General features: G+C 42.9%; 2 protein-coding genes across 13 annotated transcripts in view; both read right to left on the reverse strand.

The window, feature by feature from the left end:
• Window positions 1-9846, reverse strand: part of LOC133482718 (trichohyalin-like) — a 40193-nt gene extending 30347 nt beyond the window's left edge. For 3 of the 6 annotated variants that reach the window (XR_009789886.1, XM_061783136.1, XM_061783134.1), the window contains exons 1-4: window positions 9677-9846; window positions 5641-5752; window positions 4278-4497; window positions 3664-3968 (exon numbers count right to left, since the gene is read on the reverse strand). Coding sequence is in view for 5 of the 6 variants with exons in the window: in XM_061783136.1 (XP_061639120.1) it covers window positions 3664-3968; window positions 4278-4497; window positions 5641-5752; window positions 9677-9737 (698 nt within the window). In the remaining variant the exon portion in view is untranslated. Of the gene's footprint in view, window positions 1-407; window positions 1631-3663; window positions 3969-4277; window positions 4498-5640; window positions 5753-9676 lie in introns of those variants that run through there. The other 3 variants (XM_061783138.1, XM_061783135.1, XM_061783139.1) reach the window with 3 other exon arrangements.
• A 2749-nt stretch (window positions 9847-12595) lies between these two features.
• The window catches only part of LOC133482622 (trichohyalin-like), a 51726-nt gene continuing 46543 nt past the window's right edge, over window positions 12596-17778 (reverse strand). For 3 of the 7 annotated variants that reach the window (XM_061782949.1, XM_061782950.1, XM_061782951.1), the window contains one exon: window positions 16872-17579. In XM_061782949.1, the coding sequence (XP_061638933.1) occupies window positions 17466-17579 (114 nt within the window). In that variant the 3' untranslated portion in view covers window positions 16872-17465. Of the gene's footprint in view, window positions 14261-14348; window positions 14458-16821; window positions 17580-17778 lie in introns of those variants that run through there. The other 4 variants (XM_061782947.1, XM_061782946.1, XM_061782945.1 and 1 more) reach the window with 4 other exon arrangements.

A 17778-nucleotide genomic window follows, 5' to 3' on the forward strand; every position in this document is an offset into this window, starting at 1 on the left:
AATTCCATATTTTTATGAAGTTTAAACAGTACCTGCAGTCCTCAGAGGGTCTTAAGAGTACATTGAAAAAGTACAGTATTTATACCCCTTGAACCTTTTCCACATTTTGTGACCTTAAAATTATCATCCAAAAATAGAAAAAAAAAAAGTATGGCACAGCTGCAAACCAACCAAGACATAGCCTTCTACCTAAACTGACAGAGCGCGCGAGGAGAGCACTGGTCAGAGAAGCAGCCAAGAGGCCTGTGGTCACTCTACCACAGCTCATGTGTCCACAGGGCAGCTATAAGATACTGTAGTGACTATGGCCCAGGTGTCATAGCAACCCCCCACGCCAACAACTTGAGAAACTCTTCCAAGTCGCACCGCTGTGCAAGACGGCCACAAGGATGCCTAATTTATCTCACCTGGACCTTACTCCCTGAAAAATCTGGGTTCCATTCATCAAAGACCCTTCTGATGTGCAGAACTGACAGAGCGACTGAAAGGTTGGATCCTCTCCCCACTGGGAACACTGCTGGAACGCGGCCGACACCCGCTGGCAGTTGAGATACTGCAAACCTGTGGACTCGCATTGGAAGTTTCTGTGACTGAAGATAAAGGTCTGTTTTGGTATTTTGCAAACTCTGCAGAAATATTCCAAATGTATACCTTGATTTCTGTGTCAGTGACTTTTGAGAACTGTTCGTCTTCATTCGAAGCCAAACAGTACGAAATGTTGTATTGAACAATAAGCAGTTGATCTGCCAAGACTAAAGTTGAAATAATCATTTTATATGCTTGATCTATGAGTAAGAGTAAAAAGTTGGAAGTATATTAATATATGATTTTACACCATTTTATGGCTAAATTATAGACCAAAATTCAAGTCGATGGGCGGAGTCTCCTCCAGTTTCTGTCTCTTAGACACGCCCCCTGGGTATTATTTAACCTTGGGACTCCCGCCTCCTCTCTCCCGTCTTGCTTCTTGACTCTTCCTGGCTAACCTCCCTGCCACTGCGGTTCTGGCCTAGGCCAACCCCTCCCCCTTCCCTTTCCTTTGTCCTTCGTTGCCACCACGTGGGGAGGCGACTGCCGGACCAAGACGGGGGCGCTTTCGATCGAAGAAGCCGGCCGTGCGGCTTCAATGGCTTTTCCTAGCTTGATCTGTTGGCGGAACAATGCCGTGCATCCGTACCTGTTACGACCGCAATTGAGAGCAAGATCGGAGCAACAAGCAAAATAGGCAGGAAAGGTATGAGCGCATCCCAACGGGACAACAACCTTTTGACACCTCTTTTGTTATATTTGTGTGCATCATCTTCTAAACCCGCCTCGTTTTCCTCCTGAGAAAGACCATCCCCAACGACCAGCTGATCTACGGTTGTGAGTAGCACAACAATGGTTGTCAGAATGTACAAGATTAGTGCCTTAGAAGTCTGGGGAAAATACTATCTTCACACAAATCCCAACTTTATTCTCTCTCGCTATGACTCAACCCATTCCACACGCACATTTTTATTCCAACCACACACGATGTCCTCGTCCCTTTTGGTATGCCTAGTTTCTGTCTATTACCATTATTCGTGTTTCCTTTTTGTAGTTAGATACCCCTGTATTGTTTCCCTATAGTTTTCCCTTTAGATATAATTCAGACATACAAAGACCAAAGGCATGCAAAAGGTGACAAAAAAAAAACCTTGAAGAGGGGTCTAGAGGGATCGACACGTGTGCTGTGGCATCCTCCTCTTTAAGCACTAATTCTGGAAAATAATGTCTAAAATCATTGTGTTTCACTTCATTTTTCACTATTACCAACTTCAAAGGCTAATTCCCAAATGCATCCTCCAGGAAAATATTAAGTACAGTATTTTTCTGATTTTATTGGCCATTTCTGAATTTGAAGTTAGTTCATTCTGTGTTGTGACATAATCCCTAACATCGCTCCGTCGCTTAATACATTTAACATTAACATCTGGAGGGAGGGATTGGGGTGTTTGCATCAGCCTCCAGCTGGTCTGCTGCGCCGCTTACCCATCGCAAGCCACGCTTGGTCCCATATTGCCTTGGACTTCGTTACCGGCCTCTGAAGGTAACAATATCATTCTTACCCTGAAGCTAACACCATCATTCTTACGTCTTACCTCATTGATCGTTTCTCCAAGTGTGTCCATTACGTACCCCTTCCCAAGTTATTCTCTGCTTTCGAAATCACTAACCTTCTAGTCCTTCACGTGTTCAAACTCCACGGCATCACCATTGACATCGTCTCGGACCGAGGTCCTCAGTTCTCCTTCCAGGCGTGGAGGGAGTTCTGGGTGGTGCAGCAGCCAGTCTGTCCTCAGGACACCACCCACAGTCCAACGGCCAGACGGAGCAGCCAAATCAAAATCTGGAATCCGCTCTTCGCTGCGTTCATCAATTCCACCTTGATTCAGTTGAAGCTCCCTCAATCTCTCAAAATCCACCCGACATTTCATGTGTCTCTGCTCAGGCCGGTCTCCAACTGGATAACACTTTCATTAGGTATTTTTATGCAGTCCACCCTGAGAAGCCTGGAAGGACGTCCGGAGGCGTCCATTGAGGGTGGGGTGGGTGTTGTGGGGTGGGGGGGGGGGCACTGTCATGATCTGTGCCCTGCAGTTCCCTTTTTGGAGCTTGGGTGGCGGTTTGTGCCTCGCTTCTCCCCCCCTCTCTCTCTCCCCAGCAATCATCACCTCAGTGCCCGCACACCTGTTCTTAATCAACACTCATCACTGCCTGCATATAAGCCTGCCAGATCCAGGAATCTGGCGCCAGAGTATTCATACTCGTTCGTGGTACACAGGCCAACTCTCGAGATAACTACTTGTGTGTAAGTTGATTACCTGGCTCCCGTACTTGTACTCATCCTCTTGTGTTCGCCTCCGCTTCCAGTGTTCCTCCTGTCTCCCGCTTCACTGCCCACTCCAACAACGCCATTAAGCTCTTCCTCCTGCTCATGCTCCCGTCTCCTGCCCGTTCCTTGTTCCTACGAACCACCATCACGCCTTGGAAATACAAACCCTGTGGTACCTCCAAATAAACCATTCTCATCTACTCATTCCGCTTTTGGGTCCAGTCGAATACCATACGATTACGTATTGTGACACATTCGCTTAAAGGCATTTAAATGAAGTGTTACAGTTTGTATTATACAAAATTTTGATGCCAATGTTTTCCCTCTTATTGTAAATGACTATCAGCTCCAAATATCGGTTATCAGCATCCTTGACTACTAATAATTGGTAATGGTATCATACCCAAAAAAAGCACATGACTACTAATAATTGTTGATGGTATCGTCACTGAAAAAAAGCATAATGGTCAATCTCGAGTGCAATCCATTACCCCCATCCACCCACTGCGCAGGTCTACAAAATTACCAGCACCGGTATAACCCACCTCTGGTGGAGAGTTGCACCGCCCGCCACACAGGATTTAGGCCATTCACGAAAATAGAGCCCTATGTATCATTTCCGTTACACTTTACCATTATGTGTTACTTTGTTGGTCGATCATGTAAAATCTTAGTAAAAAAAAACATTTAAGTTTGTGGTTCTAAGCTGGCAAAATGTTAAAAGGTTCAAGGGGTATGAATACCTTTTGAAGGCACTGTATGACCACATGATAATAGCAACAGATTTCCATGAACAAACCACAAACCTGTTAGCAGGCTCAACCTTCGCAGGCTCAACCTTCTTATTCTTCACCAACATATGCTCCCCTTCTTCAACTACTTTTTCTAGAAGATCAGAGCAGAGGAACTCTCCCGACAGCTTTACCACAGACAGGACGAAACAAAGGGTTAAAGGTAAACACTCAAGGATGCAACAGACAAAACCAAAACAGAGTGGGCATGTTGTACACAATGAATATACCTGTGGCTGTGGTGAATCGCTACCGTGGTCTCCACAACTGGTCCTGTTAATACTATCTTCTGCTGGATCTGGATCACTCTCTCTTGAATCCTAACATATACCCATTGACACAATAATTTGCAAGCCTCATACTTATGTTGGTTAGAGATGGGCATAATAATTGCAATTTATCAACTGTGTGGAATAAATTAATCACCTCTTGAAATAATTGAGGAAAAATGGAACGGATTAGTTGGTGCATCAGTTAGACCATGGCATGAAAACATTAGTTCAGAACATTTTGAGAAACCTTTTTTTACAAATTCAATGATTCAATAATGAAATTTTAATTTTCCTTCAGTCGATCAAGAAAATGTAGTTAAGAGCTATCGCTAGTGTACATACTAAGTAATAACTCACTCCTTGTGTTTTGAGTGCTTCCTTTGCCCTTTTCCTTCCCTCCTGTTTCTCTTTCAATTTCTTCTTGTTCTTCACAGCAGAAGTCTCATCACCAGGTGGGTGCAGGACACGCTCACGCTCTTGAACCACCAGCTGACAGTAGTGCACTTTGCAGGGATGGTCCACAATGGATGTGCCTAATTGGCAGTTGTAATAGTAAATTTTCCCACTCTCATTTTCGCTGCAGGTAAGTGAAAAGATTTAAGTCAAACAAAGATGATAATCTAAATAAAGATAAGATAAAAAAGCAGTTTAAAACCGTACATTTTCACAACCGGTTGGAGTTTACTCAAAAACTAAAGCATAAAACAAAGACAATGTTGTGTATTTGAAACAACCAAATTGCCACCATCATGCATACAATGGAAAACACCACAGCCGGCCACACGGGCTAGCAATTAAAACACACACACAAAATAAAACCAGCCAAGAGTGTTTGAAACACTTTGAGCCACAAGAAAGCCATTTTATGCTGGAGAAGTTATAGAGATACGGCTGCAGAAGACGCAAACAATTCATGTGAATGGGATGTGGAAGTATCACACAAAAGCAGATCGGCTCGCATAACATTATGAGAGAAGAACTGAAGGTCATGTGGGAGTGCAAATGTTGTTACCATGTTTGTACACAATACCATTCTGTTGAGTGCCAGTTTCCTTTTTAAAAGACCTCTTAAAAAAATATTTTTTGGAATTCGATAGAGAAAGGGAAAGAGAGAGAGAGAGCGACACACACACACAGTGCATGTAAGGGTACAGAACGCAAATGAAACTTCAGTGTGTGTGTGCGCCTGAGACTTTTGGCTTGAATTCACCTCATGAAACCAGTCTGAAACCGAAAATGTTTTTTGGGGCCATTTTCCGCTGAAACATTTCGGACAGTGAAATTTTGGTGCATCACTAATTTATAACTTTACTTTCTCTTCTATTATGTTTTTCTGACTATTATTTTACAAAATACTACTACTTGTTTTAACATTTAAAAAATTTTTTGGGGGGACTGCAGATTAACTATTTCCATTCATTTTACTGGGGAAATGTTTTGAGATGAGTGTTTTGAGATAAGAAGCATGTCATGAACAAACTAAACTTGTATCTCAAGGCATCACTGTAGACATTTTGACAAATAAAAAATCGGATCATATGGAATACATAAGCCTGGAAGGTACTGAAGATGTCATTAGTCATTTATTTCTAATACAGTCTTTAATATTTTTACGGCGTACTAATACACAATGACATATCACAACACGATCTTGATCTGAAATCTATTTTGTAATTCTATATTTTTTTGATGGAGGCATACATCACCTCCAATGACTTACCGTTCCAACCATCCTGTCGGCAATTCTGTAGCCATGGCCTTCTTGGCAAGCCACATAAGCTGTGGCTCTTTTTCTGGATCAATGCCTATGTCCTGGGCATACTCCTTGATTTCTGGTAACATGGAGGAAAACAATAGATAATTAGAAACGGAAAAATGACTTCAGTGGAAGCTCGAGATATGAATTTATTTTATTTTTGTCAAAAAATACTACTTACAGTATAGTATGCACAGCGGCTAAAATAAGTAACACGTCACCATTTTTCTCACAAAATATATTTCCAAAGGTGCTATTGACATGAAGTTTTCACCAGATGTTGGGAACAACCCAAGTAATCCATACATACAAAGAAAGTAGAACAAATAAGATCAGAAATTAAGTTGTTCGTAATAATGTGAAATGACACAGGGAAAAGGTATTGTACACATGAAGAAAGGGAGGTGCAAAAAGGCATGGAAAGCCAAGACAACACCTAAAATCTATTAATGATCAAACAGCAATCCAGCACCTTGTCAGTGCAAATGAATATAAGCTAGTTCTGTCCTAATTAATGGCCTACAAAAAGGTCTCATTGCCAAGATGAGTCAAGACACATCACATGATGGATAAGAGCTAAGACCTGTCTCAAGACCATCGCAAACTAAATGTTGCAAAACAATGATAGCATCGGTTACAGGCGCATATCTAAGCTTCTGAAAGTGCCAGTGAGCATGGTTGGGGCCATAATACGTAAGTGGAAAGCCAATCATACCCTCATAAATTTGCCTCGAACAGGTGCTCCTGCAAGATTTCTGACAGAAGAGTGCAAAGAATAATCAGAAGAGTTGTCCAAGAGCTAAGGACCACTTGTGGAGAGCTTCAGGAAGACCTGGGGAATTAGCAGGTACTGTTGTCACAAGGAAAACAGTGAGTAATGCCCTCCACCGTCATGACCTGTATGCACGCTCATCACGTAAGACCCCACTCCTGAAAAAAAAGCATCTCAAAGCTAGTTTAAAGTTTGTTGAACAACATCTGGACAAGCCAGTTAAATACTGGGAGAATATGGTCTGATGAGAGCAAAATTGAACTGTTTGGATGCCATAATCCACACCATGTTTGGAAAAGAAATGGCACTGCACATCACCCTAAAAAGACCATACCAACAGTGAAGTTCAGAAGTTAGAACATTTTGGTGTGGGGCTGATTTTCAGCAAATGGTACTGGTAAACTTCACATTATTGAAGGAAGGATGAATGAGCAAATCTACCGAGTCATTCTTGACAAAAGTCTGCTGCAATCTAGGATGATGATGAAAATTAAACGAGGGTGGACATTTCATCAGGATAATGATCCAAAACATACTGCCAAGGAAACTCTCAATTGGTTTCAAAGGAAAAAAAATAAAGATGCTAGAATGGCCCAGCCAATCACCAATCTATGGAAAGAACTGAAACTCAAGGTCCATAAAAGAAGCCCACAGAACCTCCAAGATTTGAAGACTGCTTGTGTGGAGGAATGGGCCAAAATCATACCAGAACAAACCATGCAACTAGTTTCTCCATACAAGAGGCATCTTGAACCTGTCATTACAAACAAAGGCTGTTGTACAAAGTATTAAATACATACCAGTTGGCGTATTCAATATTTTTTCCCGGTGTCATTATTTGTTCTACTTTCTTTGTATGTATGGATTACTTTGGTTGTTCCCAACATCTGGTGAAAATGTCTTGTCAATGGTACCTTTGGAAATATAGTTAGTGAGAAAAATGGTGACATGTTAAATACTTATTTCAGCCGCTGTATGTTATTTATTGAATTGTAGCGTCACATTAAACAGAGCAACAAACTGTTAATGATGGCATGTCAAAATGGCTCTACACAGAGGTGTTCGCTAGGCAAAAGTTCCGCCTATACGCACATTCAAACAATCCAAAAGCGAACAGCAGCCGCTATATTATGAATGAAGACTGACGGAAGTGCGCTATCGTCATGTGGAACTTTTTCTAAAAAAGTAAACAGAGGGCTTAATAGTTAGAATGGCACCCAAGATAAAAAGGGAAACTGCTAACGATAAGTGTTAGGAAGCACTTTTCATAGATGAGCAGCAAGATTGCCTGTGTAACCGTCATTGACTGTGCGTCACGCAATCCAACTAAAGTAGGCGTACTGTATCTTTGTTGTTTTTTGTCTGAGAAAGCACTCACTTGTGAAAGCGTGAGCGAGGCAATACAAAAAATGATTAAAATAAATTTCCGGCAAATTGGCCAACAGAGCAATTCATCTTTTAAGTGACAATGTAACATCCTACTTTCTGATTTTTTTTCTAAACAGAAAAAGAAAGGTTTCCCTGGATCAGTCTGTTGTGCCAAAATCAACCACCGACTTAGAAAATTGACAAAAAGAAAAGAAAAAAACACCTGAATCAGAATTTCCCCGTTATTATGGACAAAGACTCTTCTTCAATGAGCTGTAGTCCTCCTCCCCTTTCCACTCCTTAGTTATGAGCAATAAAACTTACCCTATTTGTTTATTGTTTTATTTTGTTTTTTTTAATTGTGTTTTTTCAGATTTCTATAGCACTATATTTCTTTTTAACCACACAGATAAAAAAAAAAGGGGGGGGGGGGGGGGAAACCAGTAAAGACTGGTTAGCACATCTGCCTCACAGTTCTGAGGACCGTGGTTCAAATCCCAGCCCCGCCAGTGTGGAGTTTGCATGTTCTCCCTGTGTCTGCGTAGGTTTTCTCCAGGTACTCGTTTCCTCCCACATCCCAAAAACATGCATGGTAGGTCGATTGAAGACTCTAAATTGCCCGTAGGTGTGAATGTGAGTACGAATGGTTGTTTGTTTATATGTGCCCTGCGATTGGCTGGCGACCGGTTCAGGGTGTACCAACCCTCCCTCCTGAAGATAGCTGGGATAGGCTTCAGCACGCCCGCGACCCTAGTGAGGAGAAGCAGGACAGAAACGTATGGATGGATGATAAAAAAAAAAGTTAAGTATAACTTCATTTTGGGGCTGGAACAAATGCATTTCCATTCATTTCAATGGGAAACGTTACCTCAGGTAACGGGTTACAAACGGGGTCACGGAAGCAATTAAGTTTGTAACCCGACAATGTTTATTTTTGTGAGATAATTTCTTATTTCTCCTGACTAGTAGATTTAAAACTTAGCTCTCATTCATGGCCGTATGAGAGGACCGAGGCTTTTTCTGGAAGAGAAATTAGTTAGCAGTGGTGGAAAGTAACTAAGTACAAATACTTCATGACTGTACGTAAGTAGACTTTTCAGGTATCTAGACTGTACTTAAATATTTATTTCCAGCAAGAATCAGCAAGCAAACCGATTTTGAGAAGGAAGATACTCCTCATCGATGGCCTTATTTAATACAGTTGTCAATAAATAATTCGAGGCTAATGCATTGTGTCTTGTGCCAGCCTAAAAAAAATGCTTCTGGCATTCAAAAAATTCTCCGTCTTCCATCCATCCATTTTCAGTACCACGTATCCTCACTAGGTTCGTCTTGTCTGGGGGAAAACACATACAAGGTATTAGGAAAGCTACAGAAACATGTTGATTTGATTAATTGAAGCTCAAAGTGGAGCCAACGCTAGTTCAAACAACGTGACGTGTGATTTTTTTTCTTTTCACTACACTACGTAATGAGAGATAAACTATTTTGTGTGTAGAGAATGTTTTTTGTTCGTTGAGCCAAGTACATAAAAACGGGTATTCCATATCACTTACAGCAAAACTGAAGTTTTACTTTTTTTTTCTAAAGTACGTTTGAGTCCGTCGTTTTTTTACTTGGACCTAAGTACGGGAGTTGAGTCCGCACCTCTACTTTTACCAGTCTTTTTAGCACAAATATATATATTTTGCCACCTCTGTTACTTTAGTAGCCTGAGTGTATTAGCATAATTGTCAATAGAACTGGGTAATAACTTGTGCTACAACGTCTTAGTAGCCCAAATCAGCATAAAGCCTACATGACAAGATGTAATCAGAAAGACGTCAAGTTTTAGAGAAAATACACCTTTATACCGTGTACCTTTTTCAGAGAACTCAAATTTGTCACCGTGGGGTCCCTCGAGAACCTCCGTGCCATCCATGACTGCAGCAGACACAAGTTGTCTCGCAAGATTCTGCCGCTGAATCCGTTCCAGGCAAAATGGCCATATGACACTCGGGAGCCGTTTCTGGAAACGTAGCTTTGATATCAAAAGGAATTTCGTCACCAAGGCGCCAGCGCAAATGTTCGTGTGTCATGAGTGGGGTGGCGCGACGTGAAACGCAAAGGTTTTTTGACACTGTGGCCGACGCACTCAGCGCACGTTTATCTTAATTCATCTCGTTGCTCTCTGGCGTCATTGGGGGGTAAAGTACATTCATAAATTAAAATATCGCGGAAAACTTCATTTCAGTAGTTCAATTCAAAAAGTGAATTTTATATATATATATTCTCCGGGCACTCCGGTTTCCTCCCACATCCCAAAAACATGCATGGTAGGTTAAATGGAAACTCTAAATTGCCCGTAGGTATGAATGTGAGCGCGAATGATTGTTTGTTTATATGTGGCTGGCGACCGGTTCAGGGTGTACCCCGCCTCTCGCCCAAAGATAGCTGGGATAGGCTCCGGCAGCCCGCGACCCTAGTGAGGATAAGCGGTGAAGTAAATGGATGGATGGATATTTTTCCCCCACTTATCCGAGGTCCGGTCGCGGGGGCAGTCGCTTTAGCAGGAAAGCCCAGACTTCCCTTTCCCCAGCCACTTCAACCAGCTCTTCCAGGGCGGCATCCCAAGGCGTTGCCAGGCCAGCCGGGAGACATAGTCTTTGCAGCGTGTCATGGGGCGTCCCCGGGGTCTCCGTGCCCGGAACACCTCACCAGGGAGGCGTCCGGGAGGCATCTGAATCAGATGCCCCAGCCACCTCATCTGTCTCCTCTCAATGCGGAGGAGCAGTGGCTCTACTCTGAGCCCCTCGCAGATGACCGAGCTTCTCACCCTATCTCTAAGGGTGAGCCCGGACACGCTGCGGAAGGAACTCATTTCGGCCGCTTGGATCCAGGATCTTGTTCATTCAGTCACAACCCATAGCTTGTGACCATAGATGAGCGTAGGCACGTAGATCGACCGGTAAATTGAGAGCTTCGCCTTTCGGCTAAACTCCTTCTTCACCACAACGGACTGATACAAAGTTCGCATCACTGACGACGCTGCACGGATCTGCCTGTCGATCTCCCATTCCACTCTTCCCTCACTGGGGAACAAGACCCCAAGCTACTTGAATTCCTCCACTTGCTGATTTTCATCCCAGCCACTTCACACTCGGCTGTGAACCGCTCCAGTGAGAGTTGGAGATCACAGCTTGATGAAGCCAAGAGAACCACATCATCTGCAAAAAGCAGAGATGCAATACTGAGGCCACCAAACCTCTACGCCTCGGCTGCGCCTTGAAATTCTGTCCAAGTTATGAACAGAATCGGTGACAAAGGACAGCCTTGGCGGAGTCCAAGCCCAATCGTAAACGAGTCCGACTTACTGCCGGCAATGCGGACCAAACTCTGACACAGGTCGTACAGGGACCGACAGCCCATATCAGGGGGTTCGGTACCCCATACTCTCGAAGAGCCCCCCACAGGACTCCCCAAGGGACACAGTCGAACACCTCCAAGTCCAGAAAACATATATAGACTGGTTGGGCGAACTCGCATGCACCCTCGAGGACCCTGTTGAGGGTGAAGAGCTGGTCCACTGTTCCACGGCCAGGACAAAAACCACACTACGCCTCCTGAATCTGAGATTCGACTTCCCGACGGACCCTCCGCTCCAGCACCCCTGAATAGACCTTACCAGGGAGGCCGAGGAGTGTGATCCCCCTGTAGTTGGAACACACCCTCCGGTCCCCCTTCTTAAAAAGGGGGGTCACCATCCCAGTCTGCCAATCCAGAGGCACTGTCCCCGATGTCCACGCGATGTTGCAGTGTTGTAGCGTGTCAACCAGGACAGCTCTACAAAATCCAGAGCCTTTAGGAACTGCGGGCGAATCTCATCCACTCCCGGGGCCTTGCCACCGAGGAGCTTTTTAACCACCTCGGTGACCTCAACCCCAGAGATAGGAGAGCCCACCTCAGAGACCCCAGACTCTGCTTCTTCATGGGAAGGCGTGTCGGTGGAATTGAGGCGGTCTTCCAAGTATTCTCGCCATTGACTCACAACATCCTGAGATGAGGTCAGCAGCGCCCCATCCCCACTATACAGTGTTGATGGTGCACTGCTTTCCCCTCCTGAGACGCCGTATGGTGGACCAGAATTTCCTCAAAGCCATCCGGAAGTTGTTCTCACTGAACTCCTCCCATGCCCGAATTTCAGCAACCACTTTAGCAGCATTCCGCTTGGCCAGCCGGTACCCATCAGCTGCCTCAGGAGTCCCGCAGGGCAAAAAGGCCCGATCAGACTCCTCCTTTAGCTTGACAGCATCCCTCACCGCTGGTGTCCACCAACGGTCCACCGGGGTGAACCCCAACGCGCAGGCGCCGAGCCGGGGGGCAATAAGTATACCCACACCTGCTCGGCGCCTCTCACTGTGGGCAACTCCAGAGTGGAAGGGGGTCCAACCCCTCTTAAGAGGACTGGTACCAGAGCCCAAGCCATGTGCGGAGTTGCCAGCCATTCACACTCACACCTATGGGCAATTTAGATTGGCACAAATAAACAACCATTCACACTCACATTCACACCTGTGGGCAATTTAGAGTCTTCAATTAACCTACCACGCATCTTTTTGGGATGTGGGAGAAAACCCATACAGGCATGGGGCAGAACATGCAAACTCAACACAGGCGAGGCAGGATTTGAACCCGGATCCTCAGAACTGTGCAGACGTGCTAACCAGTCGTGCACCGTGCCGCCATCCAAACAACAAGATTTCTTAAACTTGTATGGGAAAAATTATGAACAATGACAGCTCTTATTTATACAGCTTTATTCAATAATAAAACAAAATCAGCAGTAAACTTATAGGCTCAAGTTTATCGATTGATGTTAAAACTATAACATTATACTTTGAACTGACAAATAGTGTAACTTGGATATACAAACGATAAATAAATCAAGTTAAAGAACACCCATCCTTTAGAATGTAAGAACTTATCATCATAAATGAAATTCTGCCACAGCTTTGTTAATAGAACCCATTGACAGAAAATGGTGGTGGCCCACTGAAATACACTTGTTGCACAATGGTATAGACAAAAGTGCAAAATGGTTAAGACATAAACAGCTTCATAAAAAACACGAGTTGCACAGTTTACGTGTTGCCCTTCAAACTCTACAAATTCAAGTGAATAAAGGATCCTAAATATTCAATCCATTACATTGTCTTTACACATTTTTAATAACGGTAAAGACATGCAATAATTCCGACATTTTCAAAAATTCAAACGTATCTCAAAAATAACTATTATTTTGCTGTCTGCTTGTGTGTGAATGCAAAATGGCTGCCTTACCCTGGCACTTCAGCTCACAGATCCTTCTGGTATATTGCAACATAATGAGGCTCTCTCTCGTGGCATTAACGGTAAAGACAGCTTGATTGAAAAAGAAGGACCACTTGTAAAAGAACCAAAAAGGAACTCTGAAGACACGAAGATTCATTTGTGTTAGTTTACACGGAAAAGGCATATTAAGGAATATGAGAAAATCCTATATATCAAACAATGTAATTAGAATCTTCAGAAAACATGTTGCAAATCATGAAACACTTAACGGTCAAGACATTTTGGCATTAAAAGTTTGAAAAACATTATTTTAAAATATTTTGTTTCCTTAGAAATGTTTTTAACTTTAGTTGGATAGCAACTGGGAATAACTGAAATACTCATCAGTTGAATAAATTGATTTTCAAAAGGAAATAAAGTGGGCCATGTCTTTACCATTATTGATCAAATAATATAAAAATGACCAATATACTGCGTATATATAACCTGTGTAAGAAATGCTCTCTACAGTGGCAGTGCTGGTTGAGTACCTAGTGATTTCAGAGGCCGTTAACTCAACAAAAGATTGTGTGAATGAGTTTGTTTATCTTTGGCCATTTGTGGGCTGTTGTTAGTTAATGGTGACTAAATCAATGTAACAATGTAGACCATGGTGTACTGAAGAGGTTCTCCCTGGTTCTTGAACCTCTGATTTAGGTGGAACTATGCACCAGACTGATATTCAACAGGGACAAAGAGTGTTTAAGAAGAAAATGTATATACTGCATAAACAATTTTTTCATGGATGTATATAATGTATTCACATGTGTGCAGAAGGAATCGACTGTGCGTTTTGTCTTTGAAAACGATAAACCGTGATCTCGTTGAATTTATTTAGGCTCAGCTGATCACAGTACCCAGGAGTAGTATTCGCTAGGTAGGTTTCTCTCAGGGATGTGGTGGCGAATGGGTCCACAGTTACTGTTGCTCTTGGATGACAGAACAGTGGGTCTGGATGCATGGTGGTGTATGCAGCGGTGGTAGTCGTGGAATGAGGTGCTCCGAGCGTCGGACTGAAGGTTGAGAAATGTGTGGTGTTCAACCTCTGAGGAGTTGGTCTGAAAGCACCAAATATCTCATGTTGAGACTCTAGAGCTGTGGATAAGATATGAAAAAGGATACAGTACTTAATACTCATTATTTTGCATAGTCAATAATAAGTGTGTAAAAAGAACAATATTACCTGCCCCATTCAGTGGGTGAAAGGTGCTGCAGAAGCCAGAATCCAAAGTCTTCTCTAGTGCCTGCTGAGACACATTTTCACTCAAGAAACAGACAAAGTTTGTCTTACCCTAGTCAGAGGTGGGGAAATGGAAATGTACCAAATTAATATCCAGAGGTGTGTAGTAACTAGGGTTAGGCATCGAGAATCGAGAAGTGGCGAAAACCAACAAAGAAGTGACAAAAACCAACGAAGAAGAATGTGCACTAAAGACATGCTTGTGCCCAACGGCGGCGGCGGACAAAAAGTGTGTCTTAACTTTGTTAAAATTAATGACCAGTCGCCACAGTGCAACACTTGGAATAAGATTACACTGTGCAAAGGAGGCTTTCACGATGTGTAGCGTCTGACGCGCTCCAAGCATCAGCCTACACCGCGTGGAGCTTCAGTTAAGTCAGCTCTCACTCAATTGGGTGAGTGAAACAATAAAATAAGTCTATGCCAACATTGAGACAGCTAACAAGGTATACGGTTGGTTGCACTTTTGCATTGATGGTTTTTCGCGTTTGTTTTAGTCTTCAAACCAACGCAAGAGCCGATGACAGAAAAAAAAGCTTAAGCAAAGAAAGCAAAGCAAATTTATTTATATAGCGCATTTCATACACAAGGTAACTCAATGTGCTTTACATGATTAAATGCATTTAAAAACAAAGACAAAACAGCTTATAAACATTTAAAACAAAAATAAAAGAAAATAAAAGAAAAATACAATTAAAACAGCATACAGTGCAAGAAATATAATTTAAAAGTGGAAATGCTCTAAAAAGCATGGGAAAAAAGAAGAGCTTTTAACCTGGACTTAAAAACATGCACACTTGGGGCTGACGTCACTTCTGTTGGCAACTTATTCCAATTTCTCTGAGTCTCTCGATCTCAGAGCCCTACTGGGTTTATATTCCGGCTAACTGCGGGCACGAGGCGGGGTACACACTGAACTGGTTGCTAGCCAATCCCAGGGCACATATAAACAAACAACCATTTGCACTCACATTCACACCTATGGGCAATTTAGAGTCTTCAATTAACCTACCATGCATGTTTTGGGGATGTGGGAGGAAACCGGAGTACCCAGAGAAAACCCACGCAGGCATGGAGAGAACACGCAAACTCCACAAATGCGAGCCCGGGATTTGAACTCCGGTCCTCAGAACTGTGAGGCAGATGTGCTAACCAGTCTACCACCGTGCTGCTCACATATAAACAATTTGATGTGATAAAACAGTCCCAAATAATGATTTTAACTGCTATATTTATCTTTTAGCTGAAACATTAATGCATATTGAGTCAATTGGGTTAGTTCCACACACATTGCATTTTAATTCGTAGGTTTGATATTGATGCTGGTTATAAAGAACCCTGAGTCAAATGTTCATTTTAGTCTATGCTGCGGCCGCTAAGAAAATGGATGTTCATAATTTGGACACCCTTTATTTAAACAATGCTAACATTTTTGACCCAGTCTCCTAAAAGAATCGGAATCGAGAATAGTTTGGAACCGGAATTGAAATAAGGACCTGGAATCGGGACCGGAATCGCTCAAATTCAAACAATGCCCAACCTTAGTAGTAACGTGTTACATTTACTCCGTTACATTTACTGAAGTAACATTTTGGTTAAATTGTACTTGTCAGAGTAGTTTAAATGCATTATACTTTTTACTTTTACTTGAGTATTTATGTTAAGAATAGGCGGTACTTTTACTCAGTTACAATGATGTACACGCCCCTCACTACTTTTATTCATCAATTATTGCATGAGTGATCTATTCTCAGACTTTGATTGCCACTTCCGCATTGGGCCCTGTTTGCACCAATCCAATGTTACCATGGTGTCATTTGACTCCAGTTGACCAATCAAACAGCATAAGGTAGACATATGACCGCACACCAAGCACCAGGCCAATCAAAGGGACTCATGTTGGGGGTGGGGGGAAATCAGCTGCACGACTTGTGTTTACATTATAGACACAGAAAAAACAACAACAGCTTTGTCATGCAGTGTAGTCCTGTGTTTTCCCAAACTTGGATATTTCAGTCCACTGATAACTTGATAGAACACCTTCCGGTAATTTGCAGATGTTTTTGTTTTTTTTGTCTTAAGTATGCATCTCTTGGTTCTGTAATCTCTCGCTCGCACACGCACGCATTTTTGGAGGGCTACTTTTTACTTTTACTTGAGTCATATTATTTTGAAGTAACAGTACTCTTATTGAGTACAATAATTGACTACTCTACCCACCTCTGATCCTAGTGTAAATGTCAATACCATTTCAAAGATAACTAGGCTAAAGGATTCATCGATCGTCTCGATTAAAACGGCGATAAGCAAATTTATATTTGACTGGCACCGCAATGTAGCTATGTAGGTGGGTAGGTAGGCAATACCCCATGGGACATGTTTGTAACACAAAGACACAAAAGCAATCAACAGTTACCTCTGGTGTCAAAAACTTCAGGTTCTCCCCCGTGCCTTGCTGGAGTCTTGTTCTCAGTGTATGTGGCTCCTCTTCTGACTCGGCCTTAAGGCACTCAAAGAATTGTCTCCTTTGAGCCGTCAGCCTATCATGGTCAGCTTCCCGTTCTTCAAGTGCAAGGCAAAGTGCTCTTAGGGCAGCTTCACGGTCCTGCCTAACCCACATGCGCACGCACACAGACACACACGCACGCACGCACACACACACCAGCGCAAATTTGACATGTTCCCACTATCTCTGGAGATGAAAGGATTATTTGTCAACTAGCTGTCAATCAAACATTTGAGCTGTGACGCTGTCTGTCACTGGAGCGGGGCGGGAAGCGGGAGCAGGCCGAAACGTTCAACAACTCGGCCGACCAGGTACCAGTGTTAGGGAGCAACAGGTTTTACAGAAAGGGCTCCCCAATCCAGCTGTGGGTGTTGTGGCAGTTGTGGTCCACTTTTTGTTTGAAAGTGGTTGAGAGATGCAACATGCTTTGGTCAACACTCATCAAGGGCCTTGAGAATCATCATCAATTTTCTCACCCTTTACGCAGCAATGTCCCTTTGCACTGTTTTGTGTTTGTGTGAAATTGTGTGTCAAACCTGAGTTTAAATTGCTGGTCATCCTCTCTCTCCATCCGGACAGATTCTTTTAATTTCTCCTTCTGCTCGAACATGTTGTTCATCAAGGTCTCCTCCTTTCTCCTCCTGGCCAGAAGACACTGCCGTAAAGCCCTCAGGAGGTGATAGATATAGAGTATTAATTAGACGCTGAGAACGAGTTCTAATGTTAAAACGTCATAATGACAACCAATAGAAGAGACACGGCAAGCTTTGAAAATGGTGCCCCTGCAAATGCACTGCATTCTAAAGACATGGTTAAAAACAAAAACAAGTAGTAAACAGTATTGCTACAGTATCTACAACCAATCCC

The sequence above is a fragment of the Phyllopteryx taeniolatus genome, chromosome 8, assembly GCF_024500385.1.
Source record: "Phyllopteryx taeniolatus isolate TA_2022b chromosome 8, UOR_Ptae_1.2, whole genome shotgun sequence".
In the NCBI taxonomy this organism is placed as follows: domain Eukaryota; kingdom Metazoa; phylum Chordata; class Actinopteri; order Syngnathiformes; family Syngnathidae; genus Phyllopteryx; species Phyllopteryx taeniolatus.